Source organism: Zalophus californianus, chromosome 12, assembly GCF_009762305.2.
Source record: "Zalophus californianus isolate mZalCal1 chromosome 12, mZalCal1.pri.v2, whole genome shotgun sequence".
In the NCBI taxonomy this organism is placed as follows: Eukaryota; Metazoa; Chordata; class Mammalia; order Carnivora; family Otariidae; genus Zalophus; species Zalophus californianus.
This window is the reverse complement of record NC_045606.1, coordinates 88429620-88457491: the sequence shown is the minus strand read 5'-3', so window position 1 is coordinate 88457491 and position 27872 is coordinate 88429620. Positions and strand designations below refer to the sequence as shown.

The window sequence follows — 27872 nt, the reverse complement described above, 5'->3', positions numbered from 1 at the left end:
GTTGGCAGTTGGAGGGCATGGAGAGGAGACCCCACGAGTGCCTGCAGGGGGCGCCAGAGGCCCCCCCGCCAGCCCAGCTGGTGCTCTGGTCAGCACCCAGTGCTGACTGCTTGCTGTCTCCCATTAGGAAGCCTGGAGGAGAGAGGCCTCCTGGTGTGGAATCAAATCCAGGAGGAGTCTGAGGAGACTACGAAGGCCTTGGAGGTGTACCGCCTCCCCTGCGGGATTGGCACCAAGTCCTGCACATCCACCTGCACCCAGTACCTCCCCTTCTGGCCCAGGCTGGAAGCTGGGAAAGGTGAGCGTGGAATGAACCTGCTCGCCTGCCTCTTCCAGGATCCCTCAGGAGAGCCCCCAAAGGGTGCCACGGAAACCAAGTTATGAGAAGAACTGTCCTCACGCCTGCCCCAGAGCGCTCTTCACCAGCCCCCTGCCCACCCCATGAGCTCATCTCCCCGTGCAAAGATGGGTGGGCACCCTGCAGCGGTCACAGCCAAATTCATATTCGATTAAGACCATGACAAAGGTGCTTTGACACAGTGACTTAAACACCACAGCCTTCCACTGCACTCCAGCGAAAACCAGTCTCCTATCTCCAGCGTAAGCCAGTGTAACCCAGTGTCCGCACAGAGACTCTCTCAGTCCATATGTTCTCAGCCATAATTTGATGTGTTGGGAGGAAGAGGCCTGGGGTGTGGCAGGGGACGGAGACGGGGCTGTTTGCTGAAAGGCGAGCTCCTCTTGTCCTCCCCTCCGTGCACCTGCCCCTCAGGGCTGGCTCTTCGGAAGAGGTGAGGAGCACCCTCTGCCCCCCCAGCGCCTGCTCTGAGCTCCTGGTGCTCCGGCCCGCGGCCGGCTCGGGCGGTTTGTGATGGATTGTTCTTTAATCACACGTTCTTGGAATCAAGTGCACGGACTCTGGCTTACGCTTTGGCTTGCTCACATAGGCTGCCAAGGGATTGGAACTCACTCCACTTAATGGCCTCCTTGTTTCCTTATTGCCAGACCGCCTCATGAACTCCTGCCTGAGTTTCCAGCTGGTTGGTCTGCCCTGCAAATTTCAGATTTGCAGTCTCCACTGTTAATACTTAAACCTATACCTACACCCGTTCCCATACCCACACCTATCCTCTTGGGGCTGTTCCTCTGACGGATACAGCACTGGCTAATATGGGAAGATATCGTTAGTCAAGACACAGGAAGATACCTGACCAATGTGGGAAGAGGCCTAGGTCGGGAGAACGGGAGGGCAAGCCCCATTGGAGGGGATTTTAAAGCAACACATCCATCCTGGGCTGCACCATATCCAGTGAGCAGAGGGGAGCAGAGGGCCGTTGGGGCTGAGTGGAGGCGGGAAGGTTCCTAGCACATGGCCGTGGGGAGAAAGAACAGCATTCCCCTGAGGTCCATGCTGACCAGGACCCCACTGGCCCATAATGCTCCAGGAATGAGGACTGAACGGGAGTGCGTGGGGGCTGGTTAGAGCCGTCACTCGTTCCTTGAGGACCTGCTGTGTGCAGGCACCTCTGTAAAAACTTTTCCTTTCCCACATGCTGGCCTGTTCTTGACTCGGGGGACTGGCTGGGGGTGGTCGTGAGCACTGAGTGCCTGGGTGCTGGGGCCACGCGTGCTCCCCTTTCCTTCCTTCCCAGCACACGTGTGGGCAACCCCGAGGATAAAGGCCCGGCCTGCCCCTCCTCTGGGTTGTTTATGAAAAGCTACAGTCCTTGCATATCTGCCATGGGAGTCCCTGGGGGTGGGCTGGTGACAGGACGTGAGGTGAGGTGTGAGCCCTGGGGCTGAGAACAGGCAGGACTGCGCTTAGGTCCTAACACCTAACCTGCACGTCGGTTTCTTCCCAGGAGATGGAACAGCCGAAGGATTTGGGAGGCCTTCCGGGGAGGGGGGCCACTGTAATGATGATGTGAAACTGTAAAAGGCCAAGGAACCCGTTCTCTGCACACCTGGTGGGTTAGTCGGGGTTCTCCAGAGAAACAGAGCCACTAGGATGTAGGATGTGTGGGCACGCGTGCACACACACACACACACACACACACACGCCCACACGCTATATCCGTGTGCGCACACACGTACATAGGGAAAGAGATGTTACGGAATGGGCTTGCATGGTTGTGGAAGCTGGACTGTCCGCAATGGGCAGGGTAGGCTGACAGACTGGGGAGTGTTGCTGTTCGCGTCTGAAGGCACTTCCCGCCTCCTCATGGGAGGTCAGTCTTGGTGGGATGAGGCTGACCCATATTATGGAGGGTAATTACTCCATATTTACTCAAAGTCTGCTGGTTTAAATGTTTATCTCATCTCAAAACACCATCATAGAAACATCAAGAAGATTGTGTGCCCAAATATCTGGGTGCCGTGGCCTGGTCACGCGGCCACATAGAATCTGCCATCACATCCAATGTGCACGCCCAGGAGCCTCACCAGAAAGCACTCAGAACACAGTGGAATCTGGCTTGATCTCCACTTAGGAGTCCCTATTGCCAGAAGAAGCAGATGAAGCTGGTTCTACCCTGATGTCCTATAGCTCCTATAGCCACAGGCGTGGTCTGCACCGTTCCTGGGCTCCCAGAGCATGCAGGATGAGTGAGTGGCCTCCAGAACTCTCTAGAACCCACCAGAACTCTGCCCTGAACCCAAGGTGTGCTGAAAGTACCTAGTGTCATGGCACCTCTGGGGACAGATCCTGCCCGTCCTTTCTCGAAAGGCCCATGGCCTGGGCTTCAGGCAGGCTGCACCCAGGACCCCTGAATAGGAACACAGGAGGGGCAGGTGTGTACCTCACAGCAGGCCAGCCACTTATACCAAACGACCCTGAAAGACTGACACAGGGCCACACTACTTTTAAAGACTTTATAATAATCAGAAACTCAAACCATCAAAATGCTCTGGGACAGCCCCTCGGAAATGTCCCGGAAGGGGGAGGCAGGTACAGCCTTGGCTGCTGGCATTAGTGCTTGGAAACTGCCCACCTCATTCATCCCCTCCCGTCCCAGCCCTTCCGTATCACAGATCTTCATCATCGAAGGTCTCCATGCACCTCAGCGTTATCATCTCATCGTCAGTGGGGAGGTCTGCATCCTGCAAAACACAGGGTGCAAGAGGATCAAAGTGTATTTAAGGAATCCAGGCCCCAAGCAGGTGGGACAACCCCCAGCAACTTCCTCAGAGTCCACCCGAACTCTTGCTGTATCTTCTTCTCCAGCTTCCGGCCAGGAAGTAAGGGCTACGGGGTGGGTGGGCCCATTTCCATTTCATGCAACTCATAGATCACACTCTATGATCTTCAGAAAGGGTTTTCCTGGACACAACAGAACTGACTTCTTTTCCATCCCGGGCATTTGCAGGATCTCAGAAGACAGAGGGGAGACCTCTCAAAGCTTTATCCAAATGCCCATCCACGGAGGATGGTGAATTACACCACGGTGTGCCCACCAAGGGAATACCAGGACATTGTTTGAAATAACAGGAATGAGGTCATTCTCTGTGCGATATACTATTTAAAAAGAAAAGAGGGGGCAAGTGCGTGGCTCAGTCGGTTGTGTCCAACTCGTGGTTTTGACTCAGGTCGTGATCTCAGGGTTGTGGGACCGAGCCCCCACCCCCCCTGGGGACTCTGTGCTCAGTGGGGAATCTGCCTGAGATTCTCCCTCTCCTGCTCGTGCTCTCTAAGTAAAATCTTAAAAAAAAAAAAAAAGAACAACTACAACATAATGTGTAGTGTAGGCTCTCATTCGTGTTGGAAAGAATATATAAATATCTGTAGATTATCTCTGGATGGCTGTTCAAGAAACCAGTAATGGTAATGGCCTTTGGGGAAGGGAATGGGGCGTAAGTGAGGGACACTGGTAGGAGAGAGACTAAGTTTTCTTTGTATATCTTTTGGTAACTTTCAAGTTTTAAACTATGTACGTGGGTTAATTATTAGCTAATTGCTTAAGAAGCAGCACTAGGTTATTTTATTCCCTTTATAATGACCCCCCGCTGACTTCTCTGACCCCCCATTACCTCTTCCCCTAACAGTGTGTTCCTGGGTTTGGTTCTTCCTGTCTTTCCCCACCTTGGCAGAAAAATGGTAGTTTGTCTTGGGCTAGTTCCCCTGGGCCCTGGGAAGCGTCCCCAAACCCAGTCAACCATCCCATGAACGTGAGACCCGGTCCCCAGGGTGACAGCCAGGTTGGGAGCAGACTCTGCAGACAAAGCCTCTCCAGCTCTGGGCAACGTCCCCACTCACTGTGCTCTACTGATGGAGGCGGGGGGCGCGTGGGGGGCCACCGTATCTGAGAGGGGACCAGGTGGTCTCTGGGAAAATCACACGGGCCCCTGATTCAGGGTGAAGACCAGAGCAAAGCTTGAGAAAAGGTTGAGTGGAGCGCAGGGGGCACCAGGAGGCCAAGGGTCCCGGGAGGGACCACACCTGAGTCTCTGTTGCACCAAGTGCTTAAATGTTGTTCACAATGGTCCAGTTCCCCACGCCCCTGAAAATGGTGTCTGAGGCCTTTTTAGGCTGCAGATTTGGGAAAGCAACAGACTGTGAGAGGTACGTGCTGGTGTTGGGTGCTGAGGTATGTTGAATAGTACCCTTCCTACCCCACTTCATGACCACCTGGAACCTTCGTTGGAAATAGGGTCTTTGCAAGTGTAATTAGCTAAGGACTACGAGATGAGGTCCACCTGGACTTAGGGTGGGCCCTTCATCCAAATGACCGGTGTCTTTATAAGAAGATGAGAGGGCTAGAGAGACACACAGAAGGCCTTGTGAAGACAGGGGGCCTTGGTTAGAGGGATTCAGCAGTGAGCCAAAGCATGCGGAGGACTGCCAGGAACCACCTGGAGCTAGGAAGAGGGAAGGAAAGACCTTCCCTCGAGCCTTCAGAGGCAGCGTTTGGCCTTTAGCCTCCAGAACTGTGAGGGAAGCAATTTTTGTTGTTTTAAGCCACGAGGTTTGCGGTAATTTGTTACAGGTGCTAATTAAAGTTTCATCCAACGACCTCATGAAGTTCACGGGAAGGAGCGGGGGGCAGAGGGGTGGGAAAGAGATTGAGATTTTCCTCTTTAGAGCAGCGCAGGCCGGAGGCCTCTTGCGCCGGAGCCAACCTGGACAGCCAAATGGACAGCTCGTTCAAAATACAGATTCTTGGGGCCCCACCTCCAAACACTGAATGAGAATCTTGGGTGCTGGGGCATCAAGAATCTGCATTTCCAGTTAGTTCCCAAGACGATTCAAGTTCAAGCATCTCTGCTTTGTATGGATACTCCAATCCTGCCCGAGCTTTCTTTTCTACCATATGCGGGGAAAGGAAGCAGGGAAAGCAAAGACCATCCTGTTAATCTGTTCCCCAGGCCTCGAGGAAGTGGACTGACTTCCCTGTGTCTGAGAGAAAGAGGGACACAGTGGTAAGAACCAGAGGGTCAAGCGTTGATGGGAGGCGCAGAGCAGCCAGAGAGCAGCCAGAGAGGGGGCCCTGGGCTCCAAGTGGAGATTCAAAGTGATCCTGGCAGAGGGAAATGAAGGATTCGTGGGGAGAGGGCCAAATTATACCTTGGCCTGTTGGAAAGCTGCCCCAATTATTTTTAGACAAACGTTGTCATTACTATTGCTTACCTTTTTAAAGAAACAGTTGTATCTTTGCTGAATTAGTAGAGAAAATCCTTGGCTATGAATCTGAAAGGGCCTGTCCCCTTGGTGGCTCAGGCATAACTCCCCTTTCCTCCTGGAAGTTTTTGGAATGTCCTTTCTAATCAAGACACAGCCAGCTTTTGGGAAGCAGAAATTAATACCCTTCAAACGCTGACGGCAAATATTAGCCCAGCGTCTCAGAAGGCGGCAGAACAGCTCAGCCTCTCGGAAAGGAGTCACACAACATTTACAAATGTCTGCAAGGAGTCAGGCCCCTGGGATCTGGTTGCCACTTCAAGGGGCTCCCCGTCTCAGGCCTGCCCTGGAGACCATCTGTGTGTCCCTTCTCTCTCTTTCCCTGGACGTCTTCCATCCCCCAGCATGTATCAGGCTGATGCCCACCATCCATGGAGCAGGCCAAGAGAATGAAGGGACATGGGCCTCCAGCGCCCCCCTGTGGTGTGATGTGAGTGAGGTCCCGCTGCGGGGGGGGGGCTCAAGAGTCCTTCCCACCATCCTAAGGGAGGCGAGCGGGGGTCTCCTTGCACTCCGCTCCGTCCTACCTGTTTTAACTGAGGGTTAACACAGCAAAGGCCTTTAAAAAAATCGATGATCTGCATATAAAGCTGAAACTTCTCCTCTGGATATTCTGGGTTGCCACCGGTGAACACCGAACTGACAACAGAAAGGGGAAGACACAGCAACTATTTAGAATCCTCCTCTTTGGCCTCTGCTTGCACCCCCTAAAATACCTGGGTTACAGTGCGAACCCAGGCACTTGTAAACACCCCACTGAATTCACTCACAGACAGGCTGGAGGCCCTTTGGAAGGTTTGTGTTGCCTCAGCTTCCGTGTCACGTGTGGAACCGACGGGAAAAGGGAGACCCTAGGGCGACTGGTTCCCCCGCCCTAATTTAGTGTTCTGAGCTGTGGCCTCTGGAAGAAGGAGCAAAACGGCCTCTCTCCTTCCAAGTATCCCTCAGAGAGCCGCGCCCCACGGTCCTAGTGCCCTGTGGCTGCCCGGGGGGCTCAGGGGGCACCCGCCATGCTTGAGCTCAGTCCCCCCAAGAAGCCCCCCTCCACAGGGGGACAGACCCCGGTGCAGGGAGGCGGCCTGTGTGGCAGACGCCTTCCCTCCGGCCTTCCTGGGACCAGGGGAGCAGCCCCATGACGTCAGGAGCCTCAAGTGGTGCCCGGAGAGCCTGCGTGTTGACCTCACGTCCTCTCAGAAGCAGGTCCCACAAGCCGCATGGGAACCCTCTGGCAGCGATCCCTGCCTTCTCCAGCGATGGCAGAGGACATTTTCTAATAGGTTGTTTTCGTGTTCCATCAGCAGGGTAAGGAGTTCCAGGTCCTGCTTGGCAAGTACGCTCTGGCAACTTCTTACCAAACTTCTCCTCACAGCCCGAGCCTGGCTCAGAAATAGGAAAGTCCGCCTCCAGCCCATTTCAGCAAAACCAGCCTCCACACGCGGCTGACCCGAGCTGGAGTCCCCAAAGGCTAAAATCGCTTTGGAGTGTTTGGACGAGTCTGTTGAGGCTGGGTGGAGCAGGCCGCCGGGGGAGAGACAGGTTGATGTCTGGTGACTCCCCCAGGTGACAAGGTGCCCAGGGGTCACCTCGGGGGAGAGTGGGGAAAGTCATTGGAATATGAGGAAAGGAATGTCCCCTCGCTCCCAAAGCAGGAAAACGAAATGTTCAGGCTTTCTTTTTAGCCTTCTTAACGGCCTGAGCCTGTAGGCTCTAAGACCACAGCTTTTCAAAGTAGCAAGGGAAAATCTCAGTCCGAAACTAGCTCTCTTTGCGAAAATGGCCCCGTGCCACAGATTTTGTCAGGCTGCTTGTCTTGCCATCTCCCCAGATCCTGCTTTGTGTCATCTCACTTCACGGGGTCAGCTACCCCCTCCTCCCTTCTTTCCACATCCGTCCCCAGCAGCCCCGTGCAAAGCAGCGTCTTCCCTGCACGGCTCAGACCCCCTCAGCCCAGGGCACAGGCCCGGGGACGTGTTAGCCCAGGTTCTCGATGCCCCCGAGCCCCCGCCCACCTCTCAGACCAGATGCTGTTGCAACCCGCCCATGGCCCCCTCACTCTGGGAAGACGGTGCAGCGTGGACAACCTGCAGCCCATAACCTGCCACGTCTCCGTCCTGGGCCAGGATGGGACAGTTCTCTATGCAGAAGAAGCCCCAGACCGTGTCCTCCCTAGAGCAGTGGCACAATCCTGGGACCAGCCCACTTTGAACCACAGACAAAAGTGGATCTCTAAGAACTTCCACGGAATTATGCACCCCTCTGCGGGGCTGCAAGGGAGCGGCTCCTAAACATCCCAGCAGGGGCACACACACACTCACTATGTCATACCCCCTTCCTCACCTAGAGCTGGATGTACTGGGAGCCTCACTTTTGTCCAGGAAACTGGCCACATCGAAGGCATCTTCAAAGAGTATCTGAAGGAAGGCACAGAACATGGTGCGTCAGAGCAAACTACAGTCCGACGCTTGCCCTGGGCAGCTGGCAGACAGGAGTAGGAAGGCTCTCTCTTGAACCCTCATTCCCAAAAGGTGGGTGAAAGCTGGGGCCCAACGTCAGGGTGTCTGCCTGGTGACCTTCTCAGGCAGTGCCTAGTAAGCTCTTGTCCGCCCAGAACAAACCACCCCCCCAGAGGTGGTTACAAGGGATTACAAGGGATGGGGAAACACCAGGGAATGTGGTCCTCTCTCTCTCTCTCTCTCTTTTTTAGAGAGAGTGCAAGCAAGAGCAGAGCCGGGGATGGGGGTGGGGGTGGGGGGCGGGGGAGGAGGCCTCAGGGGAGAGAGAGAGAGAATCCCAAGCAGGCTCCATGCCCAGCGAGGAGCCCAACGAAGGGCTCCATCTCATCACCGTGAGATCATGACCTAAGCCAAAATCTAGAGTGGGTTGCTTAACCGACTGAGCCGCCCAGGGGCCCCTAAATCTTTTTCTAGAAGGTGGGAGCTCAGGCATGAGATACAACAGCCAGAGCCAGGCTTCCATGTACACCAGAAGAGAGCTCATCTACACCTCCCAAGGAGCGGAGGCTATTCGTGCCCAGGATCCGCAAACTAGCAGTTTCATGCCAGGCAGCAGGATAGGACGGGGGTAGTTTTGGGGTTAGGCTGCAGGAGAGCCAACTCCCAGTCCTGCCACTCACTCAGCTGCATGACCTTGGGCAAGTGACCTTGTTTCTGGAATCCTCCTATAGAAAGGGAATCACAACTGTGCCTACCCATAGGGACGTTGCAGGAATTAAATAGATGAGGTATGTGAAACACCCAGCGCATAATGATGCCTCCAGTTTGTTAGCTATTATTGACTATTACCTGCTTTATAAAAGAGACATATGCATGTTTATTGTGGAAATTTTGGAAAACAGAAACAGATAAAATCCCTGAGAAACAATCCCAGCCAGAGAGGTCCACGGCTGACATACTGACCTATTTCCCTCTGGTCATTTCCTCAGGCATATTATATCCTATATTTCCACTTTTGCAATCTTGTTACTTGGATGGTTTTCAGTCCTGCTTTTCTTTAATTCTTGAAGACTATTAAATATTCCACAGGAATGTGAGGTACCGTTAGGAATGCAAGATTTAGCAAATAAAGATGCAGGATGCTTAGTTAAATTTGAGTTTTTAGGTAAAGAATGAATCATTTTTTAGCATAAGAATGGCCCAAATATTGCATGGGATGTTCTTATATTAAAATTTTCATTGGGCATGCCTTACTGCGTCTGACACCCCATTTATAAGCACAGCCACACTGAGAAGAGGAGGGAGCTCTCTGGCCCTGAGTTGGGGGTTCTGGCAGGTTCTGCAGGGTCTCTCCTGTCCCCTTACCTGGGTCATACTGCTCTTTCTCTGGAGGCCTCACGTCTGCCCTTCTTGTCTTCTTACAATTTGCCTCCCCTGAACCGAATCCCCGGGACTCTGGCCATGTGGCCGGCCCCTCTTCTGATCTTCTGGACATTTTATGGTTTCTTTCTTTTTTTTTTTTTTTTTAAGATTTTATTTATTTATTTGACAGGGAGAGACAACAGCGAGAGAGGGAACACAAGCAGGGGGAGTGGGGGAACGAGAAGCAGGCTTCCCGCCAAGCAGGGAGCCCGATGCGGGGCTCGATCCCAGGACCCTGGGACCATGACCTGAGCCGAAGGCAGACGCTTAACAACTGAGCCACCCAGGCGCCCCGGTTTCCTTTTTTTTTTTTTTTTTTTTTTTAATATCCCTTCGCTCATCTCGAAGAGGATCTGAAAAGAGGCCACGGAAAGGACTAGCCCAGAAGCCCATCCATCCACTGTGTGTTCTTCCCTAGCAGGTCTGAGGCTGGGTCCGGGGCCCTAAATTCCTGCCTTTGGCCAATCAGCCCACTGAAGTTCTGGGCCACACACTGTCCTCACCTGTGCATAGCCCTCTTGCCACTAGCCTGGGAGGGGCACTGCCAGGCTCCATGGCCACTCTGGAGCACCCAGCACACTTACAGGGCCATGCTTCTCACAGCCTCCCAGCACACCTGACCCTGCAGGCAGAGGCCGGCCCCAAACACAATCGTTCTGCAGCAGAACCTCTCCAGATGGACCAGGAGCTATAGAGGTTCCACTGCAACTGATCTAGAAGCCAGAGTAGAAGTAGCTGTGTCTCTGTCCCTGCCCTGGGCAGAACTGTTGTCTGTCCTGCCTACCTTGTCACCCAGCCCTGGGTTGGCCCAAACCTGGGGACGGCGGTGCAGCAGAGCCCTGGTCTAGGCATAGCCGAGGGACTCTGCTGCCACCTTCCCTCAACAGCAGGAGAATGTGAGCCCTTTGTCCTTTCTGAAAAAGGTAAGAGAAGCTGCTTCCATGATTTGGGGACATGAGATTCTGGCTTGGGTCTGCTCTTTCTTGAGGAAAGGTTTGTGCTGCGAATGCGCACATACACATACAGTCAGGTTACAGTTGGACAGACTTGCCCGCACATTTGGCAGATGTTTTCCTTTTGCTTTCTTTGGGTGAGCCTCCAGGGCCAGGCACTTCGGGGCCACAAGGACATCCAGGCCGGCTGACACGTGCCGTGGGTACGAGGTCCTCAGCTATTGGTTTCCTGGCCCTGCTTGAACCATTATGGAGGAGAACTCACGTCCTCTCCTGGTGGACCAAACATTAGTGGACAAACAGATGAGAAGCCAAAGTCCATGGAGTGACTGTTGGGGGAGAGGAGCAGTTATGGGCGGAGCTGATTGTTGCTTTTCTGCACAGGGAGTTCCTTCCTGTAATGCCCTGGTGCACCACTCACCCGGGATGCTTGCTAAAGATGCAGGTTCAGGGGTGTGTGGGTGGCTCAGTCAATTAAGCGTCTTCCTTTGGCTCAGGTCATGATCCCAGGGTCCTGGGATCTAGCCCCTCATCGGGCTCCTTGCTCAGTGGGGAGTTTGCTTCTCCCTCTGCCCCTCCCCCACTTGTTCTCATTCTTTCTCTCAAATAAATAAAATCTTAAAAAAAAAAAGCAAGTTCGGAGCCACCCCTAACCCCTCAGGAATTCTGATTCAGTGGGTCCGAGGTATTAGGTACCTGCCTCTTTACCAAGGTCTACTTGAAAAGGATGAGGGGATATTGTGAAGGTTGACCATAAACACGTGACCAAAGGGCAGAAAGATTTGAGAAATTCTGTGATGAAGGGGATCCAGGAGCTGGGCCTCCTGGACAAGTCACCCTACTCGTTAGGCCTCATCTGTCAACTGGCAGCACTGGACTGGGTGACCGACATTCTGTTGTTCTCCAGGCCTGGGGCCCTGAGGGCTGGGAAGCTTCTGGAAGGATGGGGCATTCCAGGGCTGTTCCCCGGGGTCATAGGCACTAGGAAGCTGTCTGGCTCTAAGGTTCCCCAGAGAGTCACAGGACATCTCCTGAAATAGACCACCTGCGAGGGGGCGTTTGAAAAGTCAGGGCAAAGTGGAGCGGTGGCATTCACCTGGTGGAGGTCATGGATGCTAAACGTCCTGCAGAGCACAGGATGGGCGCGGAGAGCAAGGAACTGCCTGCCCCAGGCTGGAGAAGCAGGTCAGATGCGGCCCGTGTGGTAGCCGCAGGCTCCGGAGGCCGTTCTAATTCTGGAAGTGCAGCTGAAGGGCCCACTCCGATCTCAGCACTGAGGGACCAATCACGCCACCAGACACACTGCATTGCTGACCACAGCTTCCGACAGCATGAACTCTGAGAGGGGCATTTACAGTGAAGATGCAGTTGCCTCTCCACATGCATTCCTCTCTCATCACTGAAGGGCAGCAGTGCTCTTTGGGGTGGGGACTGACTTCCTCTGGGGGACTGGGCCTGACTGGTCCCCACATAATACTATCTCAGTGATGTCGGTCATTGGCTCAGTCATCTGGCCAATTCTGGCCAATGAGAGGGCAGGAGAAGTATGGCAGAAATTTCTGGAAAAGTTCTTCCTTGACCCTTAAAAACGAGCCCCAGGAATCTTTCTCTCTCTAACCCGATGTAGAGGAGGAGGGATGACAGCTCGGTTGCTCCCAGCTGCCATTCCCCAGTCACACGGGATAGGGAAGGGAGGGAGGGTAGACAGGGTGAGAAGCCAGCTTTACGATGAGGCAGAGCAGGGAGAGGGGAAGAACCAAGTCCACGGTGACGTCACTGAGACTAGCGGAACGCCCTCCTGACCTTGGGACCGTCCTTGGCTGTGAGAAGTACATTTCTGCATAGTTTAATGAGCAAGTAACTTGCAGTCAAAATAATCCCAGCCTTCTAAGCGTTCTCTTTGGTAATCCCCATGGAAAGGTCCAGAAGCGGGAGAAAAAGAAATGCCAATCTGTGGTTGTAGAGCTTCCATCAGATGAATCAGAAACCCACCATGGGAGTCAGAATCTAACCATTACCTCAAATGTGGTAAATGACCCCAAGTGGATCCCTGGTGCCTCCAGGCCAAAGGTGACAGAGTCTTTCCTGTGCGCCCCTCCACCTGACCCAGAGAGGGTCTGCTCACCTCCTCCGGGGTGGAGACGAGCGAGCAGCTGGCTCCTTGGCTGTCAACCCCGCTGTCCTTCAGGCTGCCATCGGCACAGACCGGCTCCTGGCAGGCACCGGCAAGGCCCTGGAGGCCGCAGTGCCTCTGTGCCCAGGCCTGCAGGAGACTGGTCTTCCTCTCCTCAGAGAGGTTCTGCCATAGGTGGGAGATGGCGGCAGAGACAATGGGGAGCGTCACCTCCTGTGAGGAGACAATCCCGTTCCCAATCAGAAGGTCCATCGCCTGCTTGTAAAAGTTGAGATACCTGGAACAGAAAGAGCATCATCTCCCAGACCTGAAGCCAGTGGCCGAAGTTCCCTCCCTAAGCCGTCTCCTCAGGCTTCCGTTGGCGGGGTGTGGTCCACAGCGCCTGAGCCTTGCCACAGCTCTGCGGTTTACCAGGGGCTTCACTTTCCTAGTCTGCATGCCCCTGACACTTGGAGAGCAGTGGTGTCATGGGTGACATAGATCTAGTGTCCGGGTCCTTCCCCAGAGTCCCCATGGAGCTCTCTGCCTGACAGAAGAGAGAACTAGGGAGTGTGGCCTGCTCAGCTCTCAGCCCGTGGGAAAACTGCTTAAAATTCCAAGCCCTGTGAATGGGCAGACATGATACGATGCTTGTTTTAATTCAGGGCCTGAAATTCAGGCTCAGCTGTGGAACGAGCCTCCTTCTATGGGGCCAATACCTCCAGAGGCCAACGTGGCCGCCATGGGTCTTGAGTCTGTGGAGGGACCGTGAGTGGCAGTAGGAGTCTGAACCAGTCACTCACCGTGTTTCTTACTATGAGACCAGTAATACAGGTAGGGTGTGTGTGGGGGGGGCGGGGGGGGTGTTTGGTCCTCGTAATCCCCATTGACAGCCCCCACAAAGTCAACTCCAAATAAATACCTGGTCTAAGGAAGCCCAGTGTATGTGCTGTGCAATGTAGCTTCAAGATTATTTCTCTAGCCCCACTGCCAACCCCATCCCAAATCCCGCCAATATGGAAATTCTGGAGCTTCCTTGATTCGGGGCCTGGTCTGAGGGTGCACTGAGGATGCCGCATGTCACAGACAGAGCCTCTGTCCCCTTCTCCACAGGCTATGCATGAAGCCACCCTCCCAGCTGTTCACACCGTTCAAATTCCATGAGGTCTGGCAACAAGGTGACTGGGGAGTGTAAGAGCTCCACTTTTTTCTCTTCCTCTTCCTCCTCTTCCTCCTCTTCTTGGTCTTCCTCCTCTTCCTCCCCTTCAGCGTCCTTCCGGACTGCCTCGATTGGGCACCAGGTGGCAGAGATTTTCTGAAGAACCTTATTTGAGACCAGGCTAGTGAGAAAACAGAAACAAGACAACCACAAACTTGAACTCTTGAATCCTCGTGAACATTGGCACTGAGATTCGGAAGGCAATGTTAGTGTTGGGGCGCGCGCGCGTATGTGTGTGTGTGTGTGTGTGACCAAGTGGGGTTTATTCTAGGAATGCAAGATGGCTGGTTCAAACTTTGAACATCAGTGGAACTCAACATAGCAACAGACTAAAGAAGAAAAACCATATGATCACCTCAACAGACACAGAAAAGCACTTGGCAAAATGCAATATCCATTCCTGACAAAAACTCTCAGCAAACTAGGAAGAGAAGGAAACCTCCTCAACCTGATAAAGGGCATCTACAAAAAACCCTACAGCTAACATCATATTTGACAGTGAAAGACTGGATGTCTCTCGGCCTAGGTCAGGATCAAGACAAGAATGTTCAGTCTTACCACTTCTACCCAAAATTGCACTTGAGATCCTAGCCAGTCCGACAAGGTGAACAAAAGAAATAAAAGATAAACAGATTGGAAAGGAAGAAGTCACACACAAATATATGACTAGAACTAAGAAGGGTGTTTAGCAAGGTTGCAGGATACAAAGTCAATAAAGAAGAACCAATAATATTTCCATATATCAGTGATGAACAACTGGAAATAGAAATTTAAAAAATGTACCACTTACAATAGCAGCCCAAAACATGAAATACTTAGGTTTAAACCAAAAGCTCAGTTTGAAAAAGAAAAAGTAGTTAAGTTAGACTTCCATCAAAATTTTTAAATTCTCTTCAAAAGGCAGTTTTAACAGAGTAGAACAGGGGCGCCTTGGTGGTGCAGTCAGTTAAGTGCCTGACTCTTGATTTTGGCTCATATCGTGATCTCGGTGTCGTGAGTTCGAGCCCTGTGTCACTCCATGTGCAGAGTCTGCTTCAGATTCTCTCTCTCTCTCTTCCTCTGTCCCTCCCGCACATGCTCTCTCTCTCAAATAAATAAATCTTTAAAAAGAGAGAGAGAGTGGAACAACATGACACAATTTGGAAAACCAGGATTTGTACCCAGAATCTCTTCATCCTGATAGGAATGATCCCCAAGGAGATATGATGTTGAGTTAAAATACAAGTGCACCAGAAGAAAACATAAGAGGATTATTTTAATTTTTTTTTTTTTTAAATTTCAGAGCAGAGGAAGCTTTTCTGTGCATTCTCCCAAACCTAAGTCATGAGGACAGATCAGCAGATTTCATTTTTTGCATGGCCAAAACAACAAAAACAAAAACAAAAAGATCAAAAGCAAAATAATAAAACAAATGACCAAGGCATAATTATTTGCAAGTCATGTCCTAAAAGAGAGCTAATTTCTTGGTATACGTAGAGGGCTTCTATAACTATGTAAGAAAAAGACCACCAACCCAATAGGAAAATGGGCAAAAAAATAGTCACAAGAAATTCCCAGGAAGGGAAATACAAGTGCTCTTGAACAAAGGCACTCCATTTCGCTCATAATTTAATTAATTAACATATAATTATAAAATATCTGTTCCTGAGCTGGTGCCACACTTTTTAATTGCTGCAGGCTTAAAATAGTGCTAGTGAAAAATCCTAATCATTATGATTTTAAAAGAAATTTAGCCATTCTCATGCGGGCACACGATAGAAGTAGTGATGGGATTTTAGTATGGGATGAAGCGTGTTATCTTACATTGGTAAGGAAAGGATGGCTTATGCGATGACTGGGGTTGGGGTGAGCCGCTAATCGCTTAGGGATGAGACTGTCCCTCCTTGCTGATTGTGAGGTGGTGCTTGGGGTCTTACCTGGGATTTCCAGAGTACTTCCTGGCATATTCTGCCTTGACCTCCTCTAAGCTGTTTGCATTCCCATCGTCCAGGTTGAAGGACTCTGTTGGGGAGGCGAAGGCAAGGGTCACAAAGGGGGAAGTCTGGCTTCTGTCGAGTCTCTCTTGCCCTTCCAATCCAGGCGGACCCTGAGTGGTCCCTGCGCCCGCCCAGAGTCAGTGTTACGGACTCAAGGGTCCAGTTTCCCCTCTCCTTTTAGATGTGACGAGCTTCTTGACCCGGCCCTTTTCAATCAAGACATTTATCCCTTTTTAGAGTTTAGTTTCCACCGGCTTATGAAACCCACATTCCCAGGCAGCCACCGCTCCCAACTTGAGTGCCAAGAAAGGGAGCCACGCTTTGCCTTTGCTTTTGAGCCTGATAAGCACTGGTCTGCATCCTCTCAGGTCTCTCAAGATAGGATCAGGTACCTGATGAGGTCTGTCTGTCCTGCCAGTCTGTAAGCTCGCCGAGTGTAGGAGCATGAATCTCCTTGTACCCCTGGCCCAAGTGCAGTGCCTGGCACACGGTAGGCATGCAATACATATTTGTTCACTTGGCTTAGCCCAATCTCTCTGTTTTCGATGGAAAAACCAAACAGTCTTTCCGTGGGAAGGAGATGGGGTGGCAGATTGGGGGGGGGGTGTCCTAACCTTTCAGCTTCAGCAGATTATCCAAGGTTTGTTCCAGCTCCTGAATGTGGTTCTTCGCCTTATTCAAAACCTGCCACTGAGGACAGAGACAGACAATGCAGAAAAGCCCGCCTTCCACTGCACACACTGTGGTTTTGTGGACACAGGAGTCCATTCCCCGGTCTGAAGCCATGCTCCCTCAGAGGCAAAGTCACATTCCTCGACATTGTCGACATAAAGGGGGGAAGGGGATGGAGTTTGTTCTGATGCGCAGAAGGCATGAAGTTTAATTTGTACTCTGGAAATGGTTCTCACAGAAATACTCAACTATTTAGAAACAGGCCGTGTTCAGCAAACTACTGGGGCTTCAAAAGGGCAAACCAAGTATATATGCTCCTTGAAGGTAGAATGAACAGTGAGTGAAGAGCAGCCCCAGGCTGGCACCAAGATCTAGGGCTAACTTCTGCTCGGTTGTCACAATGAGCAACTGGCTGGCTAATACCAAATGTGCTGTGCTAACGGTAGTTTTTATTTGCTAAATGCAGACACTCTGGTTGATCCAAAAGCTGCTCAAATGCTCTGTCCACGTGAACTCTGAATGTCCTGTTGCTGCAGGACTAAATCGCAAGCGTTTCTCCCTCCCTCCCTCTCCCGTATGTAATGTTCCTAAAGTCAAATGGTAACTGCACTGATTATTCAAACACAGGAAACGCTAACTGTTGTTTATCATGCTGACCACCCATACCTGTCCGGAGTTACATACGTTCATCAGGCACAAGCTGTGTGTGAAGCCCCGGGCACACGGAGCAAATAAGACAGCCCCGGCTTTCCAGCAGGAAAGACAAGACGAGCAGGGAAACCCCTACTCATAACACAAGCTAGAACTCAGTAAGCACTGAAGGGAGTAGAAGCGAAGGGCCGTGGAAACACATGGGAGGAGGGGCTGATTCCAGCTGGAGGCATCAGGAAGACTCAGAGCAAGGCAGCCGAGTGAGCGGGCCACGCTGAGCACCGTCTCAAAGGCAGAACTCGGGGCAGGGGCAGGGACAGAGAGGCGGGGGATGGGGGCCGCCCCAGGGAACTGTCGAAGCCAGGTGTGGCCAGAGCCCAGGGCGGGCAGAGGTAGACGATGTCAAAGCAGCAGCCAAGGGTGGACAGCCCCGGCGCCCTTCCAACATCCCACTGACTCTGTCTGGTGCACGCCAAGGAGGCTTGAGGGGAGCGAGAATCACCGCACTCTGCCTGCCCAAAAGACAGTGACCCGAGAATGCAGTGGACTGCAAGATCTCGAACACTCTTTGTCGAGCAGGGTCCGCCTGATGTCCCAGATGATCTGCTGCCCCCAGTCCCGGGGCTCACAATTGTACTGTTGGGCTAGCAAGGACTCCTTTTCCTATTCGGACGCCAGGGCCAGCCAGTTTCCAGAACGTCAGGCTTGGTCTTAATTGGGATGAGGTGAGGTCATCCTGGCCTCTGGTCCAGAGTGAGCCGCTGTGTTGGCTCAGCAGAAACACCCCATGCTCACTTGCAGTCTTTGTGGGCCAACCTACAGAGCCATGGAAACCAGGTGCAATTCACTGAAATTCTGTTTCTGGAATGTTTTTGGCAGGCTCATGAGGACCTTAGTTCTGGGCTGAATTACATCTCCCTGAAAAAGATTATGTTGACATTCTAACCCCCAGAACCTGTGAATGTGACCTTGTTTGGAAATAGGTCCTTCATAGAGGTCACCACGCTAAAATGAGGTCATTAGAGTGGGCCCTAATCCAGTCTGACTGGTGTCCTTATTAAATGGGGACACTCAGATGCAGAGACAAACACGCACAGAGGGAGGATGAGGTGAAGACATAGGGAGAAGACAGCCATGTGACCGGAGGGAGGCATCTCTAAGCCAAGGAACACCGAGGAATTGCCAGCAAACGCCAGAAGCTGGGGGGGCGGGGAGGGGGATTTCTCACCTAGAGGCTTCAGAGGGAGCATGGCCCTGTGGACACCTTGATTTTGGACTTGGAGCCTCCAGACGTCCACCACAATAATTTTCTGTTGTATCAAGCCGCCCAGTGCCTGGTATTTTGTTATAACAGCCCTAGGAAACTTACAGAACCTGCTTACACCTTGACTCCTGTGGATCAGATCCTGCCTTCACGGATATTATGAATGCAAAATTCAGGGTGGTCCCTCCAGCAGGACAGAGAGAGGAGGAGAACAGAGAGAACTCCTTGACCACACACTGTTTCCCAGGCAAACGGTTTGACTTCCTGACCCCTCTGTTTCCTCATCCGTAAAATGGGGCGATCTGAATGGAACTGCAGGGGCTAAGTGAGCGAACACGCTGGGAAGCGGTGCTAACACTTAAACCACTCTGACGCACCATACCTTTCCACGCAACCACCTTGTGAGACACCACCACAGGCCCCTGAGGACGCCGCTACTATCGTCCCTGTTGAACAGAGTGGTGACTGAAGCCTGGCCAGGAACGTGTCTCCCGTGGGCAGAGGCCAATCCACCAGGCTCTCAGCCGCCACGTCGGGAGGTACAAACTATAGGGGGTGCAAGTGAGTTTTCCTCTACATTTACTTCCATTCCTTCCTTTGGGGCCCTGAACACACGGTCTTCCTCGGGTGACGCCCCCCAGTCTGCGTGCACTCCTTCGCTGGCCAGGGACACGGACTTTGGGGTTTTCCCACGTACCCCTGGGAACAGGCAGCCTATTCCTGTTCATCCAGGGGACATGGCGCAGACCGATGCTGGACCGGCTCTTGGCCCTGAGCCCCTGAGCCTGGCTCAGCAGAGGGAGGAAGAAGAGCCCTCCCCACACCTCCCGCCTTCCACACCCTTCTACAAGAGCAGGTGGGATCTCTGTCGGGATTCTTTCAGCAAAAAACACTCGCGGCCCTACTTGGCACCTTGCGCCAAGGTGCTTGGGGGCGCCGCTCAATTAAGGCCCATTCACAGAGGCCCTGGCTCAGTGCCTGCCGAGGAGCGATTCTGCGGGCTGGCCTCGATGAGAATCCTGTGTTAGCTCCGTCAGCAAGAGACTGGGAGCCCAGGCCCAGCAAATGTCCCTGTCCTTAAGTGTCACTTCACTGAAAGCACCAGCCGCGGAGGGAAAACCCGCTGGCTGGAAACAGTCACAGGGCCACGGGCTGGTCTCTGGTCTGGAGCTGGGCAGGGAGGCCCTCCTCCTGGTCCTGGCTCCAGTCCCTCCTCTGGTAGGAGAGGGTGGGGAACGGGACACTCTCAGGGCCCCCTCCCCTACTGGAGACCTCCTATAATGCTCCTCCAGTAATAGGAGCTCCATGCCTTCCTGCATCACCCCAAACCACCTGCACCTTCCTCCGTGCTCTGCCAGAGGCACGAATAGGCAATGAAGAAGCCATATAAGGAGAGAGGCGAAATCAGGAGCAGGAAAAGATAAATGCTTACCTGGAGAGCTCTGGTGCCTAGGGAAAAGACCTGGCTGGTGCACAATACCAAGTTGCACGTGTGTGTGTGTGTGTGTGCACGCGCGCGTGCGCATGTGTGTTTGGAGTGGAGACGCAGTGTCCGGAAGCAGCTGCTAGAGGCTCAGCCCCGTCCACTTGGAGGGCTAGGTACAGGAGCCCCTGGCTGACCGGTCCCTGTTATTTCCTTTCTGGTGCCAGCTGTGTCTGCCACCGGTAGGGAAGGCCCAGCTCACGCTTTACCCACGTGCGGCCACAAACAGTGCACGGGAGATGCCCACAGCAGATGCCTGGCCCCACCCGGGCGGCAGCCCTCGAGGTGGGGGCGCTGGGAGTGGGAGCTCCAGGCCGGTCCCCACTCCTCGGGCCCCGCAGTCCCTCACGTGTGCAGACTGTTCCTCCCACACCCAGGTCCCCATACCTTGGAGGCTATGAGATCGGAATGGGAGTAGACCGTTTTCCGGAGGTTGCTGAACAGCCCCGCCAGGGTGGCTCGGTGGTGGGCCTGGGACAGGCGTCGGCGGGCCACCCGCCGCTCAAGGTCCTGCAGCTGTGCCAGGGGCCAGGGTGTCGCTCTGCCACCGGGGTTACTGCCTTCTCCGGAGGTCGCCATGCTAAGCTGCAATGTAATATTATGCCCTTTGGGGGCCCTAAAGAATGAAGGTACAGTATTAAAGAAAGAGGGAGGCAGATTGAAGGAGAAAGAAAGGGTGTACCACTCCCAAGTAACAGGTCCCAAACCAATGTATATAATCAATAACAGATACACAAAATAGATGACACCAAATCTCTTATTTAAACTGAACTCCTAAACCGCTCCTATTTCACTCAACAGTTGAAGGGCACTGGGGCTTTATTTCAGAAAGTTTCCAGAACACTGTGGGTACTCACCAGACACTTAATTGACTGGCTGTGGCCCAGGAGAGCAAGCCAGGCCCTGAGACCTCGTTCCTCACAGTCTGTGAAGAACTGAGCATGTGGCCCACCCTTTGAGGGCTTTCCTACCATGAGAATGCACCCCTCTTTGATCTGGGTAGTGGTTACACAGGTATATATTCAAAAGGAGATCCATCAAGGCATGTCCTTAGATTAATGAACCTTTTCATATATAATATCATATATATATAATATCTCAAAAAGAAGAGATGTACTCTTCCACCTGTGAAAGCAAGAAGTCACATGATGACAGAGAAGTGGAAGCAGGCTTGCCTTGTCCTGCTTCTAGTGGGTTCTGAAGATGATCCTTATGTTGTCTCTTGTCACATCTGAGTTTACAAACCAGGAGCCCTTCCCTGGGAGAGGTGATTCTGGGACTGATACAGAACAGTTTAATAGAAGACAGGGACCGAAGTCTCTTACCTGAGCCATGGACCCCACCTTCGGGTGCTCACCCCACCACTCAGAGGACAGCCAGCTCTTTGAACAGAGAGGCTGCATCTTCATCACCTCTGTACCCCCAGGATGTGCTCAGTGCTGGGGTTTTGAGTGAATTAGAATGGGAGCCCTCCGCTGGGTCCACGCGGCCCTGAGCTCAGTCCGGCTGCACAGGGACAACGCAGGACCTCAGCCAAGGGCCTGCCAATGTTGGTGTATGCCGGTCCCCTGGGGGCACTGGGGAAAATACACATGCTCAGGCCCCACCTCGACAACACTGGATCTGAATCTTCTGCGGGGGGGTTGGGGCAGGCATCTGAGGGACAGCCTGCTCCCCAGGTGAGGCTGACATGTTCACGGTTGGAGCCCCCACGAGGGCACGCACAGCGACACCCCTCTTCCAGCACCCCACTGGCAGCTGGGAATGAATTCTCCTCCGCAGAGGGAGTATCGGGGAGGAGGCTTGAGAAACGTTTCCTGCTAAGTTCTGGGGGGAGAATTCTGCCACAGAGATAGTGAAGCCAATCAGGCAGTGCGGGATTTTAGAACACCGTTTGGTGGGGGGTGGGGGGGGCGCCTGGGTGCCTCAATCGGTTAAGTGTCTGCCTTTGGCTCAGCTCATGATCCCGGGGTCCTGGGATCGAGCCCTGAGTCGGGCTCCTTGCTCGGGGGGGGGGGGGGGGCTGCTTCTCCCTCTCCCTCTGCCTGCCGTTCCCCCTGCTTGTGCTCTCTCTCTCTCTCTGTCAACTAAATAAATAAAATATAAAATAAAATAAAATAAAATAAAATAAAATAAAATAAAATAAAATAAAATAAAATAAACACCATTTAGGGCAGAAAGCAAATCTCCTACCAACAATGTACTTTTCACCAGTGGGTGTATTTGCCCTTGCTTTGTTTCTCCGAACAATGGCAGGAAGATGGTAAGTGGGTGCCACTGTGGTGGCCTGCACTGACCCTGAAGCTCCTGGAACATTTATTACCAGGAACGCCACCATCAGCGCGTGGAGGACAGCCACGGGCTCTGCACAGCCCCATCCAGCCTGAGGGCTGCGTTAAAAACTCTCTTACAGCGGACACTGACACATCTTTCATAGGAGGCAAAGTGAAACAAGGAAAGTTTTGAACTGCCTAGGGAAAAATGAGAACCTTTTGAACCTAAGAACATGGGTTTTCTTTATTTGCTTAAATTAAGGAGAAATGAATGTGCCTGGATACCAGGGAATTTAGGTCAACAAACAGAGGTAAAAATACCAGAGTTCTCCCAAGATCTAGAATTCTCTAATAGTCTCAGAATACTGATACCAAAGGCCCCTGGGCTTGTGGGGAATCTGGAGTTCTTGAGGTGCCAGTGCTCACTTGGCTTTCCTCCCAGGCTCCGACCCAAACACGCCCCACCCGAATTCCTGAACGTGGTTTTAGTCATGGATAAGGGCGCAGCCCGCCTTTATCCTGCCTCTTCCACAGGGGACAGACCCCCCGTTACTTCTGCCCCTGGGGACAGCCTTCACTGCCTGTCACTGGGGGTGAGGACAGGCCCAGAGCATGCTCCCACCGGCGGAGCTGGGGCCTCTGCCTCACCCCGTCTGCTGCAGGCACCCCAGGGTCAGGGGTCTGAGATGTTTTCCCTCTTGAAGCTGGGGGGGGGGGGCACACCATGGGGATCATGGGAGATATTAAGCAGATATTAAGCCTGATAAGACCTTGTGCAGTTGTAAATGTCCTCCTCCTAAATGCCGCAACCTTCTCTCCACTAGGAATGCTCTGCTGTGATCTCCAGAAGGCATTCTTCTCAGGCTCTCTTTGTTCACTTGCGCTGTGGACCTGACAGGAACTGAGGCAGGTATTTTTCAGACCGAGCTTTTTGTTGCCATCATATGAGTGGGTCTGTCCTGTCGGCACCTGTGATCTGTGTCAAGGGGTGGTTCGCCCAGGATGAGGACCACAGAAGTCACAGACTCCGTGGGCAGGGGAGGCAGGACCCTCCTCCCGCCATTTTCTTCAGGTTGGCTCTTTTGCTAGGCGAGGGAGAACTAACTCTAAAAATGAGATTGGGAAGGGATCTTCTATTTAAAACGGGACAAAACCAAAGCAAACCTTTTCTCCTAAATGGCCTGTGCAGGTGCCAAGCCTGTTAAGGAAACTGCCTCCAGTGCTGTAAGGAATTAGAGCCGTGTAGAGAGTATAGTCTGAGACTCCATCCCTGGGGCCTGGAAATCTGCATTTTAAGAGCATACCACCACCACCCCCCATTTTCCCTTCTCTCACTACCAACAACAGAAACATTTGCTCTCCTGCCCACCACCCTCTATTCTGTGGCCCACGGCCTGCCCTCTCACCTGGGACACTGTCCCTCTCTCTGTCCCCCACCCCGTCTCCACCCATGGAGAGTCAACTTGTCCTTCAATTCCTAGGGTAGGCCCCATTTGCTCTAAGAAGTCGCCCAGGCCCGGCCATACCAGTTTCAAACTTAATCTTGTTTTGCCAACAAATTAGCAAGATCCTTGGTCAGGATTCAGTTACCCAGCTGGGTACATCTAAAGTGTCCCTCCCAGGGTGAGTCAGAACAGGGTAACTACAAGAAAGGATTAAGAAAAGACACTGGGGGCAGGGAATAACAGCTTGTCTGCCCCAAACCCCAAAGACCTCTCTGGATCCTAAGCATTAGATCTCTTGAATTCAGTTCTTGGTCAGATTCACAGTGAGGGGCACACGTTTGAGAAGCTTAACGCTTTGAAGGGGACGCTGGCCGGTTGTTCTATAAGAAAGGTGGGGAGGGATTACCTGGGGCGAGCCCCTGGATACCCTATTCTGACTCAGGAAACTTGCCGTGTTCAGAGGCTGAGTTTGAAAGTCTGGGCAACTGAAATGTGTGAGGATCTAGGGATCTCAGTACAGAGCCAGTAGGTGGAGGGAAGCTAAGTCCTAAGGACCCACCGTGGGTGGGATGATGCACGATGGTGCACACGGACATGGTACCCAGCCAGTGGGATGAACTGGTGTAGGGAAAGGCAGGCTGGAGTAGGGATTGGCTCAAGACCTGGGTTGTAACTCCAGCTCTGCATTAGCCAGACATGTGACTTTGTATAAGCCAAGAAGCCTGAGGTCTTAATGTCTTTATCTGTAGAAAGGAGGGGAGAAAGCCTTTCACTAGATTATAGTTGAAACTCTTCTGCCTCTCTAAGACCATTGTCATGATTCTATGACGATCTGGGGCAAGAGTACGCAGCATGGGCGGCTCATATCCTGACAGAAGTGGAGCATGGAGCCCACAGCCGTGTGGGAAGCTGCATCTGAAGGAATTCTGGGCACAGCAGCCCCAGGGACAAATGTTTACCGGGCACTTTTTCTGTGCAAACCCCATTCATTCTGCCGGAAACTGGGGTCAAAGACACTAGGCATTTCAAAAATGGCCATAGCTCTGATATATATTTCCTTTTAAAAGCTTTTTACTGTGTTCAAACCTGTTCATCAGATCAGCGTGCTAAGCACACTCTTCAGTCTAACAAAATCAGAAGACACCTTCATCCATGCATTCTTCTAGAAAGGCACTGTGACAATTCATATTGTCATGCCTTATTTTTTTTTATTTCTCATCTATAAAGCAAAGCATACTTTCATTACCAAATACTTAGGTATTAAAACACCACTTAATACCCATTTGGAGCTGATGTTTTTAAAATTCCTTAGACGAAATTTTTATTTTTATTTTTAATTTTTTTTTTAAGATTTTACTTATTTGTCCGAGAGAGAGAGAGAGAGCACAAGCAGGTAGAGCTGCAGGCAGAGGGAGAAGCAGGCTCCCCGCTGAGCAAGGAGCCAGATGGGGGACTCGATCCCAGGACCCCGGGATCATGACCCGAGCCGAAGGCAGACGCCTAACCGACTGAGCCACCCAAACGTCCCTAGACGAAATTTTTAAAAAATACGACCTCACCCTCTCTGAGACTCAGGGCAATTGTCATCATTTTTAAGCATCACTCCACAAAACATTTGAGTGTGGTTCTCATCAGCAAACCCTAGGCAAACGGACACAATACACTGGATAATGTTTTGCAGCCCATAGGCAGCTTCCTATGGTTCCCTAAGCTTGTCAGATCATGTCAAAGAAAAATCCAGAATCATCCTCAGAACGATCTGGTTTGTCACGGTGATACAGACAAATGCTCACTGCGAGCCTGGCCCCAGACCTAAATGTTCCCCTGCTTGGATTCACGGCCATGGACCCATCACAGCTACGCGAACAGCCACATGGCCAAGTGCACCTGGCCGAAGATGCGCAGGCGCGGGACCGGCGGCGTTTAGTCCATACCCACGCGCCGAGGGAGCGAGGGAGGCGGGCACCCGGGCACACGACGTCCCCCCTCCCCGGACATGCGGGAGGCCGCCCGAAGCCCTGACATTCATGACAGTTGTCCCGAGCCTCGAGCGCCAGCCAGCCTGGGGACTCTGGCTCCGCCCCGGCTGGGAGACAGACCCAGCGCCTGGGCCCTGGGCCGCGGACCAATCAGAGCGTGTCTCCGGCCCCCACAGCCAATGGGGATGCTCGGTGGCGCGCCAATGAGGGTGCCGGCAGTGCAAGAAACAAAGTAACAAGTTGGCCGCCCGAGACGCAAGAAGGGGAAGCTGACCTTCTCACCTTGCCAGGTGGCTCCTTTTTCCGAGTGGAGGCTGAGGGGGGACAGGGAGGGGAGAGGGGGTGGGGGGACTGCCTCTGCCACCCCAGGTGCCCCACGCGGCCTCTTTGTGCCCACAGAGGACTGAATGGATGTCCCCTAACTGGTTCCACTCGGCTGACATGGAGCCCAGTTTCCCCATCCCTCGCATGGGGCGATGACACCTACCTTCTAGAGTTATCTTGAGGCTTACAGAAGACAGCTTAAATAAAGGGTCCAGAGAACCAGGGGCTCCCCATCTCAAGTGAAAAGATGCAGACACGTAGGTGGGAAGGAAACAGGCGCGCAAAGGGGAGGGGGACGGGGGAATGATGTTTTAAAGAAGGGAAGAAGCAACTGGGGACGGCGCCTGAGAGGGGTTGCACAGAAGAGACAGATTAAAATAGCAAGAAGTGAAAAAAGGACTCCCTCTTTGGGACAAGAGGAAGCAGGTATTCTTCCAGTTTGGGAGGGGGAATTCCTTTTCCCCAAACAGAGATCTACTCTTGTCTTTTGGCTTCTTTTCGCCAGATCCCCTGCCCCGGTAAGTATTTCCCGATGGCCGTGACCCACGGCCTCAGCCAGGTACTAGGCGCACTAGCCGGGCCAGGCGCCCCCTTGCTGCGCTCTGAGGGGTGAACTACTTCGCCGCGGCGGCAAGGGGTTACACAGAGGTTACGTGCCCAGCAGCAGCAGCATGGGCTTGGGGACACGGGCATTGAGATTCCGACCCACGAGCGCCCTCGCAGTGACTGTGAGGACCGTAAGTGAGCCCTACCTAAACCAGGCCAGTAGGGCACCTGCCATTCAGAGGACCCTTCTGAAATTCAAGCCGGTGAGTGGCAGACTCCTCTTTAAAAGGCTTTTGGTGGTCCGTTACATTATGTAGTTATGTCTAAAGAAACTGTCACATAGAAAGCACCTGGTAAGAACCAATTATCCTCCTTTTCAGCATAAATGTAAAATGTTCATCTCTATCCAAATTCCGCTTGGGTGGAGGCCCTGTCCCTTCTGGCTCTGGGACAGCCTTGGATGCAGGGTCTCTGAGGGCCCCTGAGGAGCTGCTTTTCCCCCTCTCCCCCACTCCCTGGTTTCTCTCCCCTGGCCCTGCTCCTGGCCTCCCACCTCCAGCCTGCTGCAGCACTGCTGGGGCCCTGGGGAGCAGAGGCTGTGTCCCAGAGAGCCTTACCTTGGCACCGAGAGGACACAGAGAAGGTCAGAAACCTACCTGCCCCAGGTTTTCATAGAATCACCCCCCTACCTCACCCCTCAACCACCACCACACACACCTGCCTCCCCGGATGTGCCTCACTGGGGGACAGATCGGCACCCAGAAGAAACGCAGTCCAGGGACGGGGCAGTGTTTTTATGAGAACTCCTTACCTGCAGCCGCCTGATTTCTTTCTTGAAAATGGAGATCTCTGTCTGTGTCAGCCAACCTTCCCCACAGCTGTGAGGAGGAAGGCTCTGCTCATGAACCCTGGTACCTCCTGGTGGCTCTGTTCGGCTTCTGATACAATCGCAGTTCTCCCCGGCAACATCCACACACGCTGTCACCTTTTGACCCTGACCCCTCCCTCCCAGTAGCATAGATCCTGCCCTGAAATATACCCCCTTCCACAGTAGCATAGATCTCGCCCTGAAATATCTCTCCACAGGGACATAGATCCTGCCCTGAAATACCCCCTCTTATACAGTAGCATAGATCTCGCCCTGAAATACCCTCCCACAGGAACACAGATCCTGCCTTGAAGTATACCCTTCACACGGTAGCATAGATCCCATCTTGAAATACCCGCTTCCACAGTAGCATAGATCCTGCCTTGGAATATCCCCCCACCATAACATAGATCCTGCCCTGAGTGTGTGTGTGTGGGGGGGGGCACTCCCTCCTACTGGCTCCAGCTCAGCATCAGGTCCACCAGCAAGCCTCCAAGATCCCTGCATTAATGCCAACCTAGTGTGGCCAGCCCTGTTCTGTGCCCCTGGACCCTGAC

At 52.8% G+C, this 27872-nt stretch overlaps 2 protein-coding genes across 4 annotated transcripts in view; one reads left to right on the top strand and one right to left on the bottom strand.

Moving 5' to 3' along the window:
- LOC113911992 (solute carrier family 23 member 1-like) overlaps positions 1-3661 on the top strand; it is a 49234-nt gene extending 45573 nt beyond the window's left edge. For all 3 annotated transcript variants that reach the window (XM_027574986.2, XM_027574985.2, XM_027574987.2), the window contains one exon: positions 128-3661. In XM_027574986.2, the coding sequence (XP_027430787.1) occupies positions 128-384 (257 nt within the window). In that variant the 3' untranslated portion in view covers positions 385-3661. The remainder of the gene's footprint in view (positions 1-127) is intronic.
- On the bottom strand, positions 2965-27305 carry STRA8 (stimulated by retinoic acid 8). Its single transcript, XM_027574988.1, has 9 exons — positions 27259-27305; positions 20268-20496; positions 16425-16500; positions 15751-15835; positions 13764-13955; positions 12628-12913; positions 8012-8085; positions 6202-6313; positions 2965-3099 (listed from the first exon to the last, which is right to left on the bottom strand). Exons 2-9 carry the CDS (start codon positions 20457-20459, stop codon positions 3025-3027), a joined length of 1092 nt encoding a protein of 363 aa, XP_027430789.1. The 5' UTR covers positions 20460-20496; positions 27259-27305; the 3' UTR covers positions 2965-3024.
- Positions 27306-27872: the final 567 nt, after the last annotated feature.

Excerpts from the sequence above, each read along its gene's own strand:
- STRA8 (XM_027574988.1), bottom strand. The coding sequence starts at position 20,459 with ATGGCGACCTCCGGAGAAGGCAGTAACCCCGGTGGCAGAGCGACACCC. Across the intron at positions 15,836-16,424 it reads TAATCTGCTGAAGCTGAAAG|AGTCCTTCAACCTGGACGAT; the intron begins GTTAGGACACCC and ends CCTCCCCAACAG. Across the intron at positions 8,086-12,627 it reads TCGTCTCCACCCCGGAGGAG|ATACTCTTTGAAGATGCCTT; the intron begins GTGAGCAGACCC and ends GCCTTCCTTCAG.